The sequence below is a fragment of the Squalius cephalus genome (assembly GCF_949319135.1).
Source record: "Squalius cephalus genome assembly, chromosome: 17".
NCBI lineage: Eukaryota > Metazoa > Chordata > Actinopteri > Cypriniformes > Leuciscidae > Squalius > Squalius cephalus.
In genome coordinates this window covers 16,314,874-16,338,519 of record NC_137138.1, presented here as the reverse complement: position 1 = coordinate 16,338,519, position 23,646 = coordinate 16,314,874, and the positions used below count along the sequence as shown (strand labels likewise).

At 37.3% G+C, this 23,646-nt stretch overlaps 3 protein-coding genes across 4 annotated transcripts in view; all 3 read left to right on the top strand.

Annotated features, from left to right (window-relative positions):
* Window positions 1–769: 769 nt before the first annotated feature.
* On the top strand, window positions 770–8,957 carry zw10 (zw10 kinetochore protein). Of its 2 annotated transcripts, XM_079898565.1 has the most exons (16): window positions 770–967; window positions 1,804–1,938; window positions 2,042–2,143; window positions 2,360–2,437; window positions 2,656–2,815; window positions 4,042–4,197; window positions 4,543–4,737; window positions 5,587–5,723; window positions 5,799–5,981; window positions 6,063–6,301; window positions 6,397–6,468; window positions 6,548–6,711; window positions 7,813–7,943; window positions 8,071–8,202; window positions 8,281–8,483; window positions 8,620–8,957. In XM_079898565.1, the coding sequence occupies exons 1-16, from the start codon at window positions 863–865 to the stop codon at window positions 8,741–8,743; spliced, it is 2,316 nt and encodes a 771-aa protein (XP_079754691.1). In that variant the 5' UTR covers window positions 770–862; the 3' UTR covers window positions 8,744–8,957. The 2 variants fall into 2 exon arrangements, with proteins under 2 accessions (XP_079754691.1, XP_079754690.1); XM_079898564.1 differs by having other exon boundaries at window positions 782–967; window positions 8,071–8,483; window positions 8,620–8,868.
* Window positions 8,958–9,610: 653 nt separating this feature from the next.
* On the top strand, window positions 9,611–17,356 carry dlat (dihydrolipoamide S-acetyltransferase (E2 component of pyruvate dehydrogenase complex)). The gene is made up of 14 exons (XM_079848067.1): window positions 9,611–10,090; window positions 10,964–11,065; window positions 11,256–11,380; window positions 11,727–11,874; window positions 12,014–12,140; window positions 13,139–13,314; window positions 14,001–14,151; window positions 14,261–14,328; window positions 14,661–14,777; window positions 14,892–14,999; window positions 15,093–15,211; window positions 15,355–15,517; window positions 16,492–16,628; window positions 16,721–17,356. The coding sequence occupies exons 1-14, from the start codon at window positions 9,803–9,805 to the stop codon at window positions 16,848–16,850; spliced, it is 1,959 nt and encodes a 652-aa protein (XP_079704193.1). The 5' UTR covers window positions 9,611–9,802; the 3' UTR covers window positions 16,851–17,356.
* Window positions 17,357–18,657: 1,301 nt separating this feature from the next.
* The window catches only part of rb1 (retinoblastoma 1), a 34,090-nt gene continuing 29,101 nt past the window's right edge, over window positions 18,658–23,646 (top strand). The window contains exons 1-8 of the mRNA XM_079847983.1: window positions 18,658–18,974; window positions 19,729–19,849; window positions 19,943–20,052; window positions 20,934–21,068; window positions 22,545–22,583; window positions 22,702–22,751; window positions 22,949–23,059; window positions 23,418–23,560. Coding sequence (XP_079704109.1) covers window positions 18,865–18,974; window positions 19,729–19,849; window positions 19,943–20,052; window positions 20,934–21,068; window positions 22,545–22,583; window positions 22,702–22,751; window positions 22,949–23,059; window positions 23,418–23,560 — 819 coding nt within the window. The 5' untranslated portion in view covers window positions 18,658–18,864. The remainder of the gene's footprint in view (window positions 18,975–19,728; window positions 19,850–19,942; window positions 20,053–20,933; window positions 21,069–22,544; window positions 22,584–22,701; window positions 22,752–22,948; window positions 23,060–23,417; window positions 23,561–23,646) is intronic.

The following is a 23,646-nucleotide window of genomic DNA, read 5'->3' as shown; positions in this document are numbered from 1 at the left end:
CTGTATAATGTGTTGGACTATACCCTTGGCCATTGTTTATGAAGAATTATAATTTTACAGATTTACTGTACATTTTACAGATTTTTAAATCATTAAAAACTTCAGTGTCTCTTTCTTTGTTTCAAGTTTGAGTGGTGGAAAGAAAAATGATACTGAGGATGGTTTTTATGGTAATCCTGAAAATATATTGCAGAATGTCCTTCGGTCTAACAGTATGTCATTCCGGCTAACAATGACAGGCAATTAATTTAACCCATATTTGTGTGTTAGATTAGACAATTCTGTTGTTGTTGTTTTTTTGTTAATGATAAAACAAGTCTTATTTACTTTATTTGAAAACATTTTTAAACATTTTCCAGCTTTTTTATTATTTGGTTCTGAATTTTGAGCCAAAAATGAGCCCATGTCTATATGAAATCCCAAACTGATTATAGTAATTGTGATTAAAATGTAGTTTTCCGAGCACTAATTGTTTGTTGAGATTAGTACATTTGTATATGCCAACAATGGTAGAAATATAAAAATTCACTTTCAGGCTGTAAACGGACTTAAATTGAAAATGGAATTATTACTAAAACTGATAGAAAACAATAAAATTACGTTTTATACATAATCTATAACTTGCCCTAATAAAATGATCTAATTGCCTAATTTTATAGTTTAAAAAGCATCTCGCTAAATAACAAAGGTCTCTGATAACAAGTGAGCACTTCTTCTTACCGCGTCTTTTTAAATCGACGACAGCTTTTTTTTCTTCTTCATCCAACAGTCAGACTCCCAGCATCCCTTGCGCGCGGAATGGCGGGTAGTGGTATGAAGTATTAAACTGTCCTGCTCGTTCACCCTCCTGACCGTGACCATCATGTCGTCGTTTGTGACAGAAGTGCTCGCCAGCTCAGGTAAACTGGAGAAGGATGACCTCGCCTGCAAAATCTCCAAACTGTCACGGAAAGTGGAAGAAACTAAGGTAAACAGTGAGGTCAGCTAACCAGCTGTCAAACCCGAATTTAACTTATAAAATACCCGAATATAACGTGTAAAATGTAACCCGAGTTAACTTGACGATAAAAGGATTCAACGTTAAGTTGATTTGCTCTGTACATTTGCATCTCTTTGGTAACGTTACTCATGTTAGCATACATTGACCGTTAACCTAACTTACGCTCTTGAAGTGCGACTAATGCCTTTCTCCTGACATATGAAGTATTTTAAGAATTATAAACGTTTAATAAGATTCGTTGTACAATGAACGCAGTGTTCATTCGTGTTTTAATAGTGAATAGAGGGGCACTGATGTGACTTTGGTAGGCTGACGTGTCATGCTGCTGATATCATTGCTGGTCAGTGCCAGTCTGAGCATGACTTCAGACAAACTGATGTAATGTTGTTGACCTCCTTTTACGCAACTATGTGTTCTTTTCTGGTCTTGAGACATTATTGGCCGATAATATCTGTCTGAGTTCTGATTTCTTGCTATCAGACTTGCCATTTTGTGTTTCATTCTTGTTTTTGTTTTGGGACTTTTATATAGCCTAGCCTATGTCTCTAACAAGATTATCTTGCATTCAGTGTTTTTTTTTTTTCCTGTAACGTTAATGTAATTAATAAGCAAATAAATGTCTTATGTTTCATATTTGTTATCTGAATTGGTGAAATCTAGTTGTTTTCCATGTGTTATTGAAGAAGTATAACACTGGTCTCAATCAAACATGTCATACATCAAAACCTGTTATGCATTTAAGTTTTTATTTAGTAGCATTGTGTGTTTCGGTGTAAGAGTTTAACCCTCTTTTGTCCATACAGGAGGAGGTTACAGACATGATAAATAAAAAATATATTGAGTTTATACCCAGTATGGAGGGAGCAGAAGAGCTTTTGGAGCAGGTTGAATCGGTTTCCAAAGACATTGATTTATTGAAAAGCTGCATTGAGAATGAGGTACTTTATTTCACTATTAATAAACGATTACGGTTCAATTTCTAATAAAAAAGAGTGACTCTTATAGTAGTTAAACATGTCAAATAAGTGTTTGCATTTACAGGTTCAGCAGAACCTCCATGATGCCGTGACAGAGTATGCCAAGCTTAAACAGCAACTAGAGAAAAACACTGCCGTAATAAACCTGCTCCAGCATCTCCAAGAGGTAATGCTGCTGGGATTTTGTGTATGCTTAAAGGATTTTCTAACCATAAAGCTAGATTTATGTCTCAAAGAATGTGCATGAGTGTCTTGTGATGTAAATGATTATTTAAAAAAAGAAGGGGAAAAAAGCTCACAGTAATTTGCTTGTTTACTTAAGTTCAGGCACATGTTTTGTATAACAGGAATATTCTCTCATTATTTTAATATGCTTTTTAAGTTTGACACTGCAGTAGAGGAGTATCACAGGGCCTTGCAGGAAAAGAATTATGTGGTTGCAGCCAAGCAGCATGGAACAGTAAGTCACATTCAATAATAAATGCACATTACCAGTTTGTGAATTTAACAAGTCTATTTAAAAATAAACCAAATTTCTCTGAATAATTTGATTAGTTTATTGGCATATCATGTAACTAAGTTGATTAACATTTTAGGCTATTAAGAGCCCTATGAATTACTGTGCAAAAACGTACTGTGCTAAGGGCTTAATTACATATTTCTACATATATTATACAGGCACGAGCAAGTGTTGATGCCCTGAAAGCTTGGAAAGACACCGAGTTGCCTTTAGTTCGGGCCCTCAGCTCAGAGATCACAATACAGAGAGAGAATCTCATCCACCACCTTGGAGAAGAGTGGAAGAAACTGGCAGTCTGGAAACTTCCTTCCACTAAAAGTAACTCTTTTTTTTACCTTAAATTCATGATGTAATGAAAATTTGCCCTCTATTTTCTAAACGTATGTTATTGATTTTATTGGGAACGTTTCGTTTCATAACAAAGTTCCTACACGTATTTCATAAAATAAAAAAACTATCTGTAGATTTTTCAGACCATATTTAAGATAAATGGTTCCTACAGCATTATTTTCAGCATTATATTTGGTATATAGTACAGTCATCTGTAATACGTTTATTTTATATTTTTTTCATTGGTTTTCACAAAGTGATAACATGAGAAGAACCTAAAACCCTTTATAACCTGCATATATTCACCTCTGACTAGGGAGGTGATGGTGAGGAAATTTTTACAGTGCGGCTGTGCGCATTTTACTTTTGTGGCAAATCTGAGGCTGCAATTGCTTGAATGCTGGCATCATTATCATTCTTAATGAAAAACACAACAACAAAACAGTACAATGACAAACTTGTTTAAATAGGCGCTTTGTATTTCGCTTTGAAAACAAAACTTTCGCCATCATCTTGTCAGTCAAGAGTGAGGCGAAATGGGCTGAGTGAGGTGAAATCTAACTCCTGATGTGCTGCGACTCAGCAAATGCATTTAGTTTTTAATTGGAGTGTCTGTTCTCTAACTGAACTAAATTTTGCGGCTAAACACAGACATAACACAGACTCTCGCAGCAAGTCTACTGACACATCAGTTGGATTCTTTAAATGTGGTTTGGCAAATTTATTTTATCATTTTATATTTTAGAAAACTGAATAGGGGATACAGTCTTAAAACACAAATATTTTTCCATACTTGGTTGCCTTTTTTCTATACTTATCCAGACTGGAAATTACCATTCTTTTCCAAACTGCATAGTAACTCTGTCATAATTTTTAACAAAAGTTTAATTTGATCTTTCAATGGAACGTCAGATTTCTTCAATCGTTTAGTCAGCTTAAACCAGCCTCTTTCTTAAAATTGACCACAAGCTCGCAATCAGATCTGCCTCCTCTGAATAAACAATCGATGGATAGAACCAAGTCCCCCTCCTACAGTTTTTTTTATTTTATTTTTATAATCTGTTTCACTCAGTCTGTTTCATCGCAATTTTAATCAGAGACTTTTTCTGTGTCTCGGATACATGTTGGTGTTATCAGAGTAGAGAAAAGTGATTTCTTTGAAAACTTTCTGCCTTGGTTTGCTGGTCTGATTTGTTTTGATCTCCATATTTTAGCTGAGCTCACTGGCGTGAAATCTTTCCTGACGACAGCGCTTCATTTGAACAGAGGAGGATCTAAGGCGGATGAGTCTGTCCCACATGCTCTTCTCCTTAGCATTCTCCAGGCCCTCTCCATTCAAGGAGAGCTTCATAAAAAGATTAAACTGTTTGGTAATTCAACTCACTTCACATTTAATTGTATAACGCTTTTCACAAAACATGGTTTCACAGCAGCTTTACAGAACATGCATGTGTCTACATTACAATTTAGAGTGATCTGTTATCAGAAGTGACTGTGTCCAAATACATATACAAATCATGCAGTTAGCTAACAATGTATTAATTTAAGGCATAAACAATGAGCTCATTTAAGTCATTACAAGTTGTGAACAAAATGATTACAATATAAAGATGGTAAGAATAAGTTTTAGTGTTACAGCCCATTAGTACCTCTGCATTGCTTTGTCTATATTTTGGTCTGTTAGTTGACTGCATGACTCTTTGTCAATCCTTTAGGGCAAGTGTTGTTTAAGTACATGCTGAAGCCACTAATCATATACCCCTCGTTGATGGTGGAAGTGAGCAGTCAGCCGGAGCAGGGTGCAGTCCTGACCCTGCAGTGTGAAGAGACCAAAGCAGAGCATCCAAATCCCAGCCAGGTTTACAACAAAGTGCTCACTGTGCTTAAGACGCTACACGGAAACCTTTTCGGTACGTCTAAAAAAAAATCTGAAGAAGTGGTTCTGTTTACCACACAGACATTGTAGTCATCACTAATTATAATGCATACACCAGGGACGTAGACATGATTTCATAAGTGAGGGGGACAGAAATGTCAAGTCTAATACCAGTTTATTTTCTGACCTTTGTCTAAATGACAGGTTTCATTTTTTCTTATCTCTGGCTTTTAATTGGCTAAGAAATCAAATACAGTGCTGAATAATAAGCAATAATTTGTTTCTATAGTTTTTTTTTTCCTATGTTCCAATTGCATGATTGGTTTAGGTACTACAAACACTTGTGCATTAAGTCATCATGGATTTTGTACGATGTAAAAAAAAAAAAAAAAAAATCACAGAATAAATCAGAAAATATATTTGATAGATTGTCAATAAGCACTGCATTGCATCATAAAGTTCTAAAAATACCCCAAGATGGCTTGAAAAACACAAACAAACCATATATCGTCACAATCATGTTTGTCTTCACATTTCATCAGTCAAAACGTTTCTGCTTTCTCTGCTACAGTGATAGCTGGATGCCTTTGTCCATGTAAGGGATTTCCGGGAACATCATAAGTTATTACTTTCTGTTTTGGACTTTCAATATTAAGTACTTATATTTTTAATTAATTAACGTCATATATAATTAATTATATACTTATATATGTCAAGCATCAATTGCAACACTCAATTTTATACAATATACTGTATAACATGGGGTGCCTATCCTGTCACTTTATCCAACAAGTGGTCTAGAAAAAGGTTGAAGACCCCACACTAGACATTGCATTGCTTGCAGTAAGCTGATGATGGGGTTTCTGTTGTTTTCTTTCTTCAGATGTGTCTATCGACGAAAAGAAAGTGTCTGAGATTTTAGGAGACCTGATTTGGGAGGAGATGTCAGAGTGCATCATTCGTGAATGCTTGGTTCATTCCATACCGACTAACAGTAATCAGCTGGCCGAGTATAGCGAGGTAAGATTGCAAGGGTCTATCAGCATGAAAACTGCACTGCATTCTTTGTAATACAATATTCAATTGTGTTCTCAGGTCATTAAACAGACAGAGGATTTCGAGAGCAGTCTGAAAGAAATGGGGTACCTCGCAGGGGACTCGACGGACCTCCTGAAATACGCCAGAAATGTCAACTGCCACTTCGCAAGCAAAAAATGCCAAGATGTCATTGTGGCTGCACGAAAACTGATGACTTCTGAGATGCACAACACAGTGAAAGTAAGACTGTAAATTCTCTCATTTTAATTAAGCTATAAAAGCTTTTTGTTGACGGTCTTTTGTGTGCTCTTTGTGGTCCAGATCACTCCAGAGTATAAGCTCTCGATCCCTAAACTACCGAGTCCCAGTGGAGGAGAGAAGGAGAGGAAGGAGGCGGGTAAGAAAAGTGCCCATTACGATCAGCAGAGCCTGGAAAACGAGAAGCAGTTGAGTCCCAGTACTCTATGCCTGCCTGTGTGTCGCATTAGTGAGTCAGTGCAGCAGCTAATGGACTTGGCCATACAAACTCTGTCTGAGGCGGTGGGCAGCTCCCCCCAGTGGTATGTAGCAGGCAGCCACTACAATAAGCACAGATATTGGGTCCATGTTTAAGCTGTAATTACGGAGCTACATAAATTTGGTCTTTTTCTTTCAGTGCAGTCCAGCTTTTCTACACAGTTCGAAACATATTTCACCTGTTCTATGATGTTGTTCCTACATATCACAAGTGAGTTGATGTATTTTTATAGCAGTATTCTTGGTATACTGGGTCTTGATTTTAATGTGATGCTGTTTTTATAACTTAGGGACAACTTATTGAAGTTGCCTCACTTGGCTGCCATCCAGCACAATAACTGCATGTTCATCGCTCACCAACTTTTAACCTTGGGTTTCCAGTTTAAACCTCACCTTCCTTTGAAAGATGGAGTGTCTTATTTTGTAGACTTGGTCCCAGGTTTCAGAAGACTAGGTAAGGGCACGCTTACATGTTTTATGATACTCTTTAGATGTTTGGGGTCCGTAAGATATATATTTTTTTAAATTAATACTTTTATTTAGCAAGTATACATTACAATTGATCAAAAGTGACAACAAAGATGATACAAAAGATTTCTTTTTCAAATAAATGCTGTTCTTTTAAACTTTTTATTCATCAAAGAATTGTAAAAAAAAAAAAAAAAATGGTTTACACAAATATGAAGCTAAACCATTTTCGACATTGATGGTAATACTAAGATATTTTTCTTGAGCACCAAATCATCATAATACAATGATTTCTGAAGGATCATGTGACACTTAAGACTTGAGTAATGGCTGCTGATTTTTTTTTTACACAATGTTGCAGTTTATTATGAATGATTTATCTGCACATTTATTTATTTAAATTGATGTGCACCCGTAATCTAGTCCCGCCCTACTATTTTTTTTATTTTTTTTTCTCATTCCAGAAACCTTTTCAATTGGATAAAAGGGTGTGTGTCCACCAAAGCGTTTTTCCCGGCGCCTAGCATATTCTTCCAGTTTTTTTTAATGGGAGTGCCGCGTTTTTAAAACGTCACGAGCGTAACGAGGCTGATTGTCTATTTCACGCTGAAGTGTTGAGTGCTCTGCGTTTTTTACCGGTTGGCGAGAGTTGAAGAATGTTCATCTTTGGGTAAAACGCAGCGCTCATCACTGTCACTTTTTACCCAGCCGTCCAATCACAGTGGAGGAGGGGCGGGACAAATACCACACCGACCAGCCGTCACATTCTGCTTGAACAATGTCAGCAGATGACAAGAAGAAGCATAATCATTTAAAACAAGAGCTAGAGCAAATACTTTACATTGTATCAACATTTTTATAGAAACAATGTGTGAAATGAGATACTAGTAATACTTCTGTGGTTATTCCGTATCATAGCCAGTAAAGTGTCTCAATTTAAAAAAATGCTGCGCTGCCAAAACACTCATGCGCTCACAGCTAGGGAAGAAACAATAGGGAAGAAAAGATGATCGCAACTTCCATTTCATGATCACTTTAAATGGTAGTGTACATGAGATGAGGTGTTTTTTTTCTGTTTTTCAACAAGGTGCTCGGTGCTTTGTGGCACAAATGAACGTTCAAAAAGCTGAGATGTTGGAGAGACTGTCCACTGCACGTAACTTCTCCAATTTGGATGATGAAGACAATTACTCTGCAGCCAGCAAGGCTATCAGACAAGTATGATCAAACAACACAAATTATTTTCTGAATAGGCTTTTGCTGCTTAAATTTAGGTACCAGTACATTAGCATATTTGTGCCTAGTGTTCTTGTCACTGGGGTTTTATTGCTGTTGTGAATTTTAGGTAATTCATCAGCTGAGGAGGTTGGGAAAGGTTTGGCAAGATGTCTTGCCAGTAAACATATACTGCAAAGCCATTGGGACTCTCCTCAATACTGCAATATCAGAGCTGATTAATAAGATTATGATGCTGGAGGTAAGGCCATACATAATGCTGTTGTTTTTTGTTACACCACCAAACTATTTGAGGTGTAACCAAGGGCTGTCATTCCAGGACATATCTAACGTGGACGGTGAGCGACTGCGAACACTGTGTCAAACCATTATAGAGGAAGGGCCACTGGTCTTCAATCCATTGCCAGATGAAAACAAGAACAAAAAATACCAAGAAGAGGTTCCAGTCTATGTAAAGAAATGGATGACCTTAAAAGAGATCTCCATGGTTTTAAATGCTAATCTACAGGAGATAGTGGACAGGTCATACACTTGCTTAATCTTTTAAATTTGATTCATTTTTAGGAGTCTGTCTGTAACTCTGGGAACAGTTTTTTTTAGTCATTGGGAACATTAGAATTATATATTTTGTTTATATATTTAAACTTCTTTTTTTTAGGTGGGCAGAGGGCAAAGGACCTCTGGCAGTGGAGTTCTCCTGTAATGAGATGAAGAGCCTCATTCGTGCCCTGTTCAAGAATACAGAGAGGCGAGCAGCGGCCCTCGCTAAAATTGTCAAATAGACATCCAAAAGACCAATGCACTTCCAACGCCACATAACGCTACATGGAGCTTTTCCTTACATATAATGTGTTCTCTATTTTTCTATTATGCTGAAAAATGCTTTACAATAAATGCTGTTCTAAGCACTTGCCTGTTCTCCTACCTTATGTTATCAGTACATGAATTAATACTTGAAAAATACCTCAATAAACTCCAGCAATGGCACATTACATAATCTTGTTTTAGGCTGTCTAAAGTTTTTCAGTTTACAATTCATCCTAAAAAGAAAATTGTCCCGTCGTTCCAAACCTGTGTCTAAAAATCTTTGGAACATAAATGAAAGTGTTAGGCAGAATGGTATCAACTGACAACCTCTGTTAACATTCACTTTAGTTGAATGTTTTGTTCCACTTCTTTATTATATATTTTTTCATTTAATAAAAGAGGACTGTGACTGAGACTTTAATTCTGCCTCACATTTTACCTTTGTGTTCAACGGAAGATAGAAAGTCATACGGGGTTGGAACGACATGAGGGAGAGTAAGTTTTATTTATAGTTAAATCAAACTTGAGTTTCAATACAGGATTTGTGGAAGAATGCAAAGTGGTCCCGACAACTTCTGGATGGATGGAAAGTGCTTGACAACACTTTTACGTCAGCGCTTGACAGTTTACGACACCGGCTTTGACAGCTTGAAGGTTGCCATGTTTTTACAATCTCAATCCACCTTTTAAAAGAGTAATTAATTGTACAACGTTTTCACAGAAACGTTGCTATTTTCGATAGTTAGTCTATTTAAAAACACAAAATTATGATTTTTTTTAAAAGAGGATATAATTCAATATTGTATATAATTAAATTACAAATCTGGCAACCCTTGTGCGTCACCCGGAGGACGAAGCGAAGGAGGAGTGTCGTAAAGTGGGATGTTTTGAGTGGGGAGGTCATTGGAAAGTGAGGTTGTTCTGTACGTTTAGGAGAGAACAGACTGCTGTTGCTACCACAGGTGTCAGATATTCTGATACCAGAGTAGCCTTACTTAAATCCAGCAAAGTGTTACGGGGTCATCACGTTCAAAATGTTGCGTTTAGCGCTGCGAGTGCGCCCATCTGCCAGGCTTAACGTTACCCGGCCCAGTGTCCTCTCGGGCCCTGCTGCTGCTGCTGCCAGTCCTCGACCCGGTCCGGTGTCATGCCATCATCTCAAACGATACCACTCCAACGGCCCGGTCCGGATCCGGAGCTTGTGTCATGATGGTCGGCGTGTGTACAACAGCATCCTTAGTAACAGATCATGGGTCTTGCGAAGCCAAACGGCTAGTTTCAGTCAAAGCATGCGAGTGTACAGTCTACCGCCCCATCAGAGGGTAAGCTAAGCTAACTAATGTTATTATGTGCTTCCAAAAACGTTTGACTTGGAACACAAAAAGAGATGTTAGGGACTCACAGCCTCAGGCAACGTTCACTATCATTGCGTATTTATCTACAGAATGAAAGTGAACTGTGACCGACGTTGTCACTATGCCATCTGTCATCTCTTTTTGTGATCCACAGAAGAATGAATCTCATACGGTTTCGGAACAACAACATTAGGGAGAGTAAAAGTTGACAAAAATATATATATGCGTATTTGAGTGAACTGTCTCTTTAAGAACTGGTATATTGCAACACTGCGTTTCTTCTGCTGGTGTCACCTTCAAGATGCTCTGTCTAGAAGTATATGTGTGTTATGAATTCTGTGGGCTGCCAGAGGTCCATCCATGCTTTCATATCTATACGAAACATACTGTCACACGAGAGAGCATAACATTTTCTCATACTGCTTTACATAATCTAAATATTTAGCCTCAGAACATAAAACTGTGTCCACAGTCACGAACTTGTTGTGCTTTTCCAGGCCTAGAAAACACATAAGAAATCAATTATAAGAAGTTAAGAGAAAGTCTAGTATATTTCTTTAGTGATTGAATATACATTTTTCCAGTTATACTACTTTTAAACCAATTTATTTGTCCAAATCTCTATAACATAAGTTAAGTAAGTGAAAAATACTTAAGATAGTATTTTATAGTGCAATAGTCATAAGGTGTGGGAATCCTGAGTAACTATAAAAATCCAAAAGCAACAAAACCATTTAACTACCATTTCAATGCAGATCATATATTATGCTGAGAAGATTTGATAGTCATTTATGCCAAATGCTTACAGCTTCCTGTTTAACCTAATTCATTCTATTACAGGTGGAACTGCCTGCTTTGTCCCCCACTATGCAGATGGGCACTATTGCACGCTGGGAAAAGAAGGAAGGTGACAAAATTAATGAGGGAGATCTGATTGCTGAGGTGAGGCATATTCAGGGTTTTACCACCAAGAAGCCACTTGATTTTTTTAATTTTGTTGTAGATAAAAATATTAACCTAAATAATTTCTTAGGACAGCTTAGATTAGAATGTCTGTCAACCAATCCGAATCAAGCTTTCAACAACCCCATGGTATAATTCTGATCTAATTCTTCTGTTTTGATTTGGTCAGGTTGAAACAGACAAGGCTACAGTAGGATTTGAACTACTGGAGGAGTGCTACCTAGCCAAGATCTTGGTTTCTGAGGGTACAAGAGATGTGCCCATTGGAGCTGTCATTTGTATTACCGTTGACAGGTAAGCACAATTTGTATCTTCAGTGCCAAGATACAGAGCATCATAAGATCTGATGTTTGTTGTTTTACATAATACATATTACATAATAAACTTTATGTCCTTAAAAACATAAAAGAGTTATGTTGTAGGACAGATAAATGGTGCATCATAAGAAGGACATATGTGATGTACCTAAATTATACTGTGTCCTGATCTTTGCTTTTAATAAAAGCATAAATTTGCACGTTTGATACCTGTGTTGACAATTCAGTATTGTGTGATTTGATATAGAAGGTACTGTATGTATAATATTGATGTGTACTTGTATTTCCCAATTAATTTACATCATCTGTCTTTTGACCTTTAGTCCTGACCTCATCCCTGCATTTAAGGACTTTACAGTGGATAAAATGTCCAGCTCCGCCCCTGCAGCTGCGCCTCCCCCTCCAGCAGCGCCCACTGCTGCTCCTGCAGCACCACAAGTTCCTGGAAGCTCCTACCCACCTCATATGAAGGTAGGATGAGATGTTGACCAAATATTAAAGTGACTACAAACAAATTCAGAAGTGAAAGCATTTGGTGTATTGGCCAGTCTAAGCATAAGCAAGCATTTTATTGCATGGCGTCATTAACTTACTGTCTCGCTTTCTTTAGGTTCTTCTCCCAGCTCTCTCTCCCACCATGACTATGGGCACAGTGCAGCGCTGGGAGAAGAAGGTGGGTGAGAAGCTGAGCGAGGGAGACCTGCTGGCTGAAATTGAGACCGATAAGGCAACAATCGGTAAATTGTCAGCTATTTTGAATTTAATTATGATAATTCAACAGTAATAGTTTTATCCGTGTCCACATAAACACCTTAAACATATTGATAACATAATTTCTTATGAGGTGAAAAAGTGGTCAATGCCCAAAACCCGTTGGTTCCACTCAATGGTGCTTAGATAAAGCCTGTTTACACCTTAACACTTGCGTTTTTACTGATTTGTTAAAACTGTTCCATTTACACTAGTGTCTCCTTAAAACTAATATTAATCCGATCTTCAATTCTCGCACTATATGCAAATGTTGCACTGTGCTATATGTGTGTTGCAGTAGTGCTGTCAGAACTGGCCATTTAGCCCATAACATGCTCTTAACATTTTTATTTTTTAACATTTAGTAATAAAGTAAAATTTTACTTATAAATTTAAATTTCACTTTTAATGAAGTAAAATTTACACATGTGGTTTCAACAACCAGATGCATTTACACTTGTCCAGTTTCATCTGGAATGTGTTTCAGACCACCTCCTGAAGTGGTTTGAGTGATCGAATTTAAATCAGTCTCGAAAGCTCATTTACAACTGGCGTTTTCACGATCGGATAGCTATTCAATCAGAGAAAATGCATTGTGACCTGGTATAAACAGGCCCATAGATAGATAGATACATGTGTGTTTGTGTAAATATACATATATAAGCAGCAGAGCTCTTTTCAACATTGATTATAATAAGAAATGTTTCTTGAGCACCAAATCAGCATATTAGAATGATTTCTGAAGGATCATGTGACACTGAAGACTGGAGTAATGATGCTGAAAATTCAGCTTTGCTATCACAGAAATAAATTACATTTTAAAATTGTTGAAATAGAATGCAGATATATTAAATTGTGAACGTTTGATTGGACATATGCACACACAAATGTATATGCATAAACAAGATTTTAAGACGTTTGCTGTATGATTAGATATTAATATATGCATTAACACTGTTTAGTAATTCCTTCCTGTGGTTTTCAGGTTTTGAGGTACAAGAGGAGGGCTACATGGCCAAAATAATGATTTCTGAGGGCACCAGAGACGTTCCTCTCGGCACTCCTCTCTGCATCATTGTGGAAAAGGAATCCGACATTAGCGCATTTGCAGACTATGTAGAGACCGGTGTGGCTGCAAGCCCGCCTCCTGCTCCCGCACCGGTAAAGAGCGCTGTCATTTCTACAAGATCTGTTGTTTATTTGTGTCTGCTGTTTAAAGTGATTATGATTAATTATGCACACTTAACCTGAATGTTTTGGTGATCAGCAGTCATTTATTAACCACATGTCATGATGTGATGTAGCATACTTTTTGTGTGGCCACCTAAAGGCCGTCGTGATGAAAATCAAGGTCTTGTTTTTACTGCCAACGTAATATCAAGTTTCATGCCATGACTGAAAGTGAAAGGTCACTTTGCAATATTTGTAGTGTTTTGCAATACTGCAATCACGCCATGCCAATTTTGTGGGTGTGGCCATCAAGAATAGACTACAACACATTACAGTCGGTTGTGGTGCACATGATATGTTCTGGCAAGATATTTAGATTGTTAAAAAAAATATATATATATATATGTATGTACACACATTGGCACATGCACTAACCGCTAAGCCAGGGCTTTGTTTCTCAACAGCATCGTGGGCTAAGTTGATGGTAGAGATCATTGGTGGCACTGTACTACTTAGGCTTAAGATACTTTTTTAAAATGCTTTGCATTTTTAGAAGCATAACATGTTCTAATCCAAATTTGTAGAAGTTAATGATTTAAACCTTTAACCTAACTATAAAGAAATAATTTGAATATGTATTTTGCGTATATGACTTTTAATTGTGGCAAATTTTTCAGGTGGCCACCCCACCTCCAGCAGCAGCTCCCTCCCCAGCACCTGCCGCTGCTCCAGCCGCCCCTGCTGCTCCTAGGAAGGGTAGGGTGTTTGCCAGCCCTCTAGCCAAGAAACTGGCTGCCGAGAAGGGAATCGACATCGCCCAAGTCACAGGTGGGAGAGCTTTGATGCTTTGGCTTTGATGCTGTCTGTTAGCTCATTTCATTTGCATGGGAGATGTCACTCACACTGAATTGGGAATATGCTACTGCTTTGTCACTAGGAACTGGACCAGATGGCAGAGTCACCAAGAAAGATATCGACAGCTTCGTTCCACCTAAGCTCACTCCTGTAAGTCATTCAATTTCGAAGCAACCAAACTTTGTTTTGGGCAGATGAGACATAAAAAGGAAGCCCAGATAGAATATGTGCCATAATGCTGCACAAATTTGCACAGAATTCCTGCCATTCCCAAGTTCTTAAAACCTTTCACCAGAGTTAACAGTAACTAAATATTTATTTCCAGTTATAGCAACAATTCTAATTTTGGTCAAGAGCAAAAAAGTTTTTAATAGATTTAGTAAATGCTAACTCTGGTGAAAGGTTTTAAGAAGGAATTCTGTGGAAATTTGTGCAGCATTATTAATTAGACCTAAATAACATGTATTGTTTCACACCACCAGGCCCCAGCCGCTGCACCCTCCCCTGCTGCACCCACCCCCAGCCCTCCAGCCGCCCCTGCTTTTGCTGCTGTACCTACAGGAACCTTCACTGACATCCCCATCAGCAACATCCGCAAAGTGAGTCCACTGACCTTAGAAGACACTTTATATTCTCTAGGAATACATGAAGACTTTTATGTTACCCATGATACTCTGTTTCCCTGCCTGTCTCTTTACTGCTGTGCTATCTAGGTGATCGCCCAGAGGTTGATGCAGTCAAAACAGACTATTCCGCACTATTATTTGTCTATTGATGTCAACATGGACCAAGTTCTTGAACTCAGGAAAGAGCTCAATGCTGTGAGTGAACTCATTTCCCCTGGCTGTAACATGATGATAAGACTCCACATTACAGTAGTCCTGATTTAAATGGTACCTTTCCCTCATGATCAGGAGGTGAAAGCTGATAACATCAAACTCTCGGTCAATGACTTCATCATCAAGGCCTCGGCTCTAGCCTGTTTAAAGGTCCCAGAGGCCAACTCCTCCTGGATGGACACAGTTATCAGGCAGTGAGTGGACTCCCACAGTGCACTTCTGATCTTAACCATTTGAGGGCAGGAGTATTTTCACACATATCAGTAAATGTAAAGTAACTGATGTGTTTAAATGGAAGTGAATCTGAATTAATCAAGCACTTTTTCTCTCCGGACAGAAATCACGTGGTGGATGTTAGTGTCGCAGTCAGTACACCTGTGGGTCTAATCACTCCCATTGTATTTAATGCTCATATTAAGGGCCTTGCGACTATCAGCAAAGACGTAGGCTCATTAGCTGCTAAAGCACGAGATGGTAAACTACAGCCGCATGAATTCCAGGTGAGTACTTTAGTTGCTTCATGTGGATATCAGAAATATATATATACTGTATATATGGTAACACTTAACAAAAGGTTTCATTTGTTAACATTAGGTAATGTATTCACTAACATGAACTAAACATGAGCAATACATTTGTTATGGTATTTGTTCACGTTAGTTAATAAAAATCCAGCTGTTCATGTTTGTTCACAGTACACTAACTAATGTTAACAAATACCTTTGATTTTAATAATGTATTTGTAAATGTTGAAATTAAAATTAACAAAGCAATAAATAAATGCTGTAGAAGTGCAGTTTATTATTAGTTCATGTGAACTAATGTAGTTAGTTATGTTTTTAAAAGAAGTATTTTATGCTCACCAAGGCTGCATTTATATGATAAAAAACAGTAATATTATGAAATAATATTACAAATTTAAATGTAATTTATTCCAGTGATTACTCCAGTCTTCAGTCTCACATGATCCTTCAGAAACTGTTCTAATTTGCTGATTTGGTGCTCATTTTTGCTGATTAAAAGTGTTAGTATTTTTTTATCTAACTGACCCTGAATATATATATATATATATATATATATATATATATATATATATATATATATATATATATATATATATATATATATATATATATATATATATATATATATATATAAGCCAACCTAAGGCACACCTGTGCAATAATCATGCTGTCTAATCAGCATCTTGCTATGCCACACCTGTGAGGTGGATGGATTATCTCGGCAAAGGAGAAGTGCTCACTAACACAGATTTAGACAGATTTGTGAACAATATTTGAGAGAAATAGGCCTTTTGTGTACATAGAAAAAGTCTTAGGTCTTTGAGTTCAGCTCATTAAAAATGGGGGCAAAAACAAAAGTGTTGCGTTTATAATTGCATATAAATAAAATAATATAAAAATGTGTTGTGTATATATAAAAATGCATTACATAAACACTCTTGGTTTTCTAGGGTGGCACCTTCACTATTTCGAATCTGGGCATGTATGGCATCAAGAATTTTTCCGCAATCATTAACCCTCCTCAAGCCTGCATTCTGGCCGTGGGTGGCTCAGAAAAGAGACTCCTGCCTGCAGACAACGAAAAGGGGTGAGCAAGGACCTCAATTTGCCATCACTCCACATCCTCACAAATATAGATGAAACTCTTAAAATAGTTCCTGCATTTTCTGCCTCTCGTAGGTTTGACGTGGCTAGCATGATGTCGGTGACTCTGAGCTGTGATCACCGGGTAGTAGATGGTGCTGTCGGCGCACAGTGGCTGGCTGAGTTCCGCAAGTTCCTGGAGAAACCGTTCACCATGCTCCTGTGAGCAAGCAGTTTAAAAACAGTGGACTTTAGGATTTGGAGAGGTCTCTTTCATTGGTTATATGCTCTCCCTGGGAAATACAACAGGTTGTTCTCTCTCCTCTTTTTTATTTTCTTTCTCACTCACATACTCCCATTGCTTCCTAAAGCCTGAAGTAACCTCTCAACCCAAGTCATTGTTAAGGTAATTTTCTGGAGTTTCAGAAGATATTGCTGGACAAGGGTTTCCATTTTCCTTCAGGATGTTGTTACAAACACCATAAGTCTATTTGCCACTAGATCAAAGAATAATGTCTGTGTCCATGGCCAAGTCTCATGGTCTGTACCTGACACATTCATTGGCACAATATGAGTTTTCTTTCTACACAAGAAAGAATGTGATGAAATCTGGATATGTGTGTGCCAAATATTATCTGGCTACATTTGAAATTTATGATAAATTATTCAGTGCAAATGTTTATTTTCTGTATTATTGCATAGTAGAAATACATTTGTTCTGTCACTCCCTGAGCTAAATGTCTAATGTATACATGATGGGTTCTTTGCTTAGACTGATGGTCTTGGTATGGGGGTAGGGTTTTGATATAGGAAATTTTATTTATTACATCTCTCACTCCAGACAATGCACATTAGTGCCTTTGCTCCCGTTTATAGCACCTGGGTTTTTCTTTTTAAACAGCAATATTTTCAAGTCATTCTTTAATGAATAACGCACAATTCATGGGGTGAACTGCTGTTATAAATAAATCCATGGAGAAACAAAAGAAAGGTTCCTAAATGGAATAAAACACTAGACTGGATATACATAGAATGGTTCATTCAAGCTGTTTTTGGCATTCATTCGGTGTCATTTGGTCAACGGTGAGTCAAACGGGTTTTTTTTCATAAGGGACAAAAAATATGACCAATATTTAATTTGACAAAAAAAAAAAAAAAATGAGAGAGAATAAACAAAATAGAAACTCAAATATGATATACTGTCCACTTTTCTTTACATTTCAGTACATTTCTATAAGGAATGATCACTTTAATGATCAATTTAATAGAAAGAATACAATATTCCATAAAGTCTCACTGACTTGTCTTATGTTCTGATGGTGACCACTATTGTTTTCTTAACTGAAAAGAAGTTATGGATAAATGGATAATATTAGATGTAATATTGATAATTATATATAAAATATTGTGATATAATTGTTTAAAAAATGTGCATCGGCTGTTGTAAAACAAAAAGGTGTTTCGTGGTCTCATGACATGTTTATATAAAAAACAATTGGAAAACTAGGCAATGTTCAGTCAAATGTTACTTGCTGTTAATCTATTTCATTTTTTATTGTGCCTTTGAATGAAACACCATTCATTTTAGGCATGTAACTCAAAGCAAGTACAATCAGTACAAACATTTGAAAGTGTTTCAGGTGCATTTTAGAATTTTTATATCTTACTACAAGCAGTATGATTTATATCTTACTGCAATGAACGTTGTTCATGCTGAAATATAATGGTTTATAATGGCCAGGTTTCACAGGCAGGGCTTAGATTAAGACAGGAGTGTGGTTTAGTTCAATTAGGACATTTAAGTAGATTTTATTAACGTGCCTTAAAATGATGGCAGTGACATTTTAAGATGAGTAAGTCCAAGTAGCTTTCATCTTAAACAGCTCAAACATGCATTTTAGTCTGAGACTAGGCTTAAGCCTTGTCTGTAAAACTAGATAAATGTATCTTTAAAAAAGAAAGAAAGAAAGATATGTTTATGTCATTACAGGTCATTACTGTTTACTATGCGCAAGAACCGGACGTGACGCAACAGTGGCGGACGTTGCGTCGATCAATTTTCCCGCGTTTTGGGTAGTTGAGGAAATAGTGGAGAGTTGCGGACGCAAACAAGTATTCTCAGGCTCCGACATCCAACCACAAACCACAACAACATCAATACAAACACAACCCCAAATCCGTCGCTCGTGATCGCTCACCGTGCTGTGAGTGAACGCGCTCTCCATCACGAGACCATCGACATGCCGCCGAAGAAGCGCAGCAGCGGGACCCCGCAGAAGAAAGAGTTCAAAGGGAACACGAAGAGCGAATCTCCGGACAGTAGCGAGAACGCAGTGCTGAGCCCTGAACGGTGAGGACACACCGCGCGACTGGCTCTAAAATAACATAACGAATTATTAGTACAGACCGTCTTTAGCTGTAGGTTATGGTGACAGAGGAAGCCAGCAACCAACAGTATTTGATAAAGATGCCTGAATGAATAAAAGTTACTTAGTCAACCATCTTCAGTAAACTAGACATACTCTTATGAGAATGTAACCTCTTTGTACTATAGTAACTAAGTAACATTGTTATAAATTACAATTTTTTTAATGTTAATGCGGATATTTATGGCTAACATTGTTTAATAGTTTAGTTACTTTGTTATACCATGGTAATTACGACGCAAGCAATATTTTACTGCGCCTACTATTGTATTATTACAAATGCCACAGTTAAGCCTATGGTGATTTGTAATCAGTGTATCTGCCTTTATTTGGCCATTGGGATACACAATCTGATTTAATTTTTTAAAAGAAATTGTGTAAATGAAACGTTCCATTCATTCAAGCAGTTGTGTACATGTCATATATACGCACACATACTATTGTCTATTATATTATAGTATAATATATAATAGACTATTAGCACTATATCTGGTGAACATCACTGGCTAGTAACGCTTTTTTGCTGAATACCCTAACAGCTGACAACTTGTTAGTTATGTCTTTACGCAATGTTGTTTTATTAGCAGCGCCAGTATAACGACCACCCCACAATAGTGTCAAAATCTCCTTGTGTATCAATGCGTTTACTCATGTCTGTCAACTGTGTTGTTTTACCAGACACAAGGACAAGGAGTCTGAATTCGTGTCTCTCAGTGAGGAGCTCCATGCCACAAATGTCGTCTGTGATCATGCGTGGAGAATTTGGGAGAGGGAGATCAGGCCGATGGAAAAGGCAAATGTACGTTTTCCTCTGATATCTGCGCTACCACTCTAGTGTATTGTTTTTTTTTACATGTGCAATACACAAACATGTCTGTGTCTTCCATGCTAGATGGCGTATTCGAACAGACAGCAGTGGGGAGCTTGTCTGTTCATTGCTGGCATAGAGCATGAAGGCATCACCCTCACCTTCACACAATTCCTAAAAGTGGTCGGACTGAGGTATGTATGGCAAATGAACGTCATGGAGAAGTCCTGATTCTCCCCCTATAGGATCAGCAAGTTGCTCTGTCGAAGTGTGGTTTTGCCTTTAAAGTGTTAATAATGTATGTTCTACACTTGCAGCAATATGCAGGGGTGGATTTTTTTTCGTATTTATACAGATTTCTGTTTTCCGACCTTAAAAGTATGACCCACATGAATTGCGTAAATTTGAGGAATTTTTTTTTTGGTTGTATAATGATTGAAATCACCAAATGGCCATAAACAATTACTAATAAATAAACTCCAAACTGTTACGTTTTCTAATACATTTATTTAATGCACGGATTGCTTCTAACAACACCGCGCAAGCTCGCAGTGCCATTTGCGGGACACCCGTAGCATGTTAGCCAGGGTTGAAAGAGTCAAAGGCAAGTAAAAATCGGCGGCAATGAATCGATGTTACTTGCCTGTTGCCCGGTAACTCTTCTTTTATGAATTTTGACAATGCATGGTTGTGAGAATGTGATATGGCTTAGTGCGATCATCAAATCGCAACCGTTGTGAGAATTATACAAATTAAGACAAGTAGGTAACCATAAATGTTAGTATTGTAATAGTACTGTTGTTCTGTAAAATGAAATTTAAATAAAATAATAATGGTAATAATAACATGATACCAATTATATATACCATAATACCATAAATACCATAAATATACCAATTGTTAATTATTTTTTTATAACGTAATGTATTATATTATCATTTTACAGTACAATATTATTATTTTTTATAATAATAAGCGCTTTATGGTTGATATGGGGACGGGGTGGCTGTTGTGGGTCAGGTATTCCTTCTTTATTGTCTTTAGCTGATCACATGAATATGCCGTTCCTTTGCAGTGTGAAGCAGTTCATCAGCCTTGTGAGGAAGATGGATGTAAATGTGGACACAATAAGCCCTAAAGTGAACACTGCTGTGACACGACTGGAGAAGAAATATGATGTGACCTTTGTCCTCTACCAAAGATTTGTGAAGTAAGTGTTGTACAGTTTTGTTTTGAATTTGCAGTAGTGATGTATGATGAACATATGATTAATTTAACAGCATTGTGATCAAACTGATCACAGTTCCTCAGTTCAGTTCCAAGATCTACTGAGGTTAACTTGGGGTGAAAGGTATTTTATGCTCACCAAGGCTGTAAAATACAGTAAAATATCACATTATGAAAGATTAGTACAATTTATAGTAGCTGTTTTCAATTTGAATAAATCTTAAAATGTTTTCCTCTGGTGGCAAAGCTGAATTTTCAGCATCATTATAATTTCTTATTAGTTTAGCAATGTTGAAAACCATTGTGCTGCTTAATATAATATAATACATTTTTCAGGGTTCTTTGATGCATAGAAAGTTTAAAAGTACAAGTGAATTATTTTATCCTGAATGTATACAGAATGAAAGAAGATATACGTTTTACGCTGAACCGCTACTACCGGGTGATGTTTGGGCATGCCTCTGGGTGTGCTCGCCCTTCCCTCAGCATGTCACTTTATTTAGATCTGCATCTCATTTAAAGAATGCGTGACTCATCTCACGTCACTCCTGAGATGAAACCTGTTGTGCATTACTCCGTTAAAATGTTTTTTGTTTTGTCTTCAGTAATATCTCAAGCTTTTATGTTGCATGATCTGTATTAAGTCTTGATTCGTTATTTTGTCTATTTGAATGGCAAAAACCTTTGAACCATTCGGACATGTCATTTCTAAACCTGAAGGTGGCAGCAGCCGTCTGGGTGTGGGAAAGATCTCTTCCGTGAATTATCTGCCTTTCTTTCAGGGCCAGCTGGCCTCAGTTCAGTCTGGGTTTTTTTTTTTGCAGTTACTGAATAACTCACTGGTGGTTAACAACAGAAAGTCTAAATATAATATGGTCTTATATAAGTCCGTGGTTAAGCTGCAGGGGTGGTGCTTTGTTTTTGTGTGTCGAATGCCCCATGCCCACAGACACTGTGGTTATTTGTGTAGCCTCCTCACTGCATCAAAGTCTTCACAACAGTTGATAAACTGGTTAACATCATATTTGGGTTTGGTTTTTGGTTGTGTATATTATTTAATGTGCAGTAAGTGCTAATGATACACCAAAATGAAAATTCATGGTCAAAACCAGGAAAATCTAGGTACACAGAGCTGAAAAAATATTATTTTTCTAAATTAGCAATTTTAATGTTGTATTATTAGTATTATTAATGTTGTTATTTTTTAAGTGCTTTCATTTGTTCTGCCTTCAGTTCACTTTATTGGATGTTAAACATGTTTGGTCTTTATTTTTTTCTCTCTCTCTTTATGTTGAAAGCGGATTTTAAAATAATTACTAATAATATTTGATATTATTTTTAGTAATACTTTTTCACCATTTTAGTGCACCTTTAGTGCATTATGTCTAATTCCCTTTTGAGATGTTTTTCGTACAGGTATAAGTATGCTGAGACTAACAAAGCACAAATTTTCTTCCAGGACTTTTGAAAAAATCTTCGCAGAGCCTGACAAAGAAAAGTGAGTCGAAATCCTGTTTCAGTCTGAGCTGTTTGCCCAGCTGTAATTCCAAAATAATATTTATCGTTGTTTCATTAAACATCAGTGATCTCACTGTCCCATGCCTGTTTCCTTCAAGGAGAAAAGAGCTTTCGGAAAGCAGTTGGACCATGTTCCTCTTGGCCAAGGGTGAGTCATAAAGGAAAAATTGCACAGAAAAATGTTTGTCACATCTGGTGTTTTTGTCCATTTTATAAAATGAGCCTTGTTTATAGTGAGTGAAGTTTTCCCCTATCTTCTCTATGGATTATATGCGCCATGACTCATGGACAGCGTATCCACATGCCCACATTGTCACTTGTTTTTGTGTCATGTTCCCTGTAAAGGAAAATTTCTGCAGATGGAGGATGACCTTGTGATAGCCTTCCAGTTGCTGCTGTGTGTTCTGGAGTTCTTCACCAAGCGTTTCACTCCTTCTCTCCTTCAATCACCCTACAGTGAGTTCTCCTTGCATTCCCCTGCTCAGAGGCAGTAAGGACAAATGCTTTAAATGTCATTTTAGGTTAATGAGAGAAAATGTTATGAATGACTCACTAAAGAACTTCATGAGAAACCAGCAAACAACCCTTTTCCCCCACAGACTTTGGCATATACAAATAACCATTGTTCTCCATGTTTTCCTGTTGTTTGTTGCAGCATTTAGTACAATAACAGAATCTTTTTAGTTTTGTTTTTGCTATATGAATGTGGTCAATTTAAATCTGTGATGCCTGAAATCTTCTTGGAATTACATGGATTTTGAGGCCAACCACCCGTTTTTGGCAAAATTATCTTATTCTCATATTTTAATTCCAGAGTCAGCGGTTAGTTCATCCACCTTGAGTCCTCCGACCAGGGCATCCCGGCGTAATCAGGGCAAAACCAAACCCCGTCCTCTAGAGATGGACATGCAGTTGCTGGAGACACTGTGCATGGAGGGCGATTGCAGTGTGGATGAGGTTGGCTCTCATTTAGACACAGTCCCATCAGCCATTGCAAGCTTTCAAATTCAGCTTGTTGGGGAAAGTTAGTTTTAAAAGTAATG

Bases quoted from the DNA above. Each gene is read 5' to 3' on its own strand.
- zw10 (XM_079898564.1), top strand. From the start codon at position 863: ATGTCGTCGTTTGTGACAGAAGTGCTCGCCAGCTCAGGTAAACTGGAG. The intron at 2,816-4,041 runs GTAACTCTTTTT...TCCATATTTTAG, and splicing joins GAAACTTCCTTCCACTAAAA to CTGAGCTCACTGGCGTGAAA. The intron at 6,302-6,396 runs GTATGTAGCAGG...TTTTTCTTTCAG, and splicing joins GTGGGCAGCTCCCCCCAGTG to TGCAGTCCAGCTTTTCTACA.
- dlat (XM_079848067.1), top strand. From the start codon at position 9,803: ATGTTGCGTTTAGCGCTGCGAGTGCGCCCATCTGCCAGGCTTAACGTT. The intron at 11,875-12,013 runs GTAGGATGAGAT...CGCTTTCTTTAG, and splicing joins CCTACCCACCTCATATGAAG to GTTCTTCTCCCAGCTCTCTC. The intron at 16,629-16,720 runs GTGAGCAAGGAC...TGCCTCTCGTAG, and splicing joins CCTGCAGACAACGAAAAGGG to GTTTGACGTGGCTAGCATGA.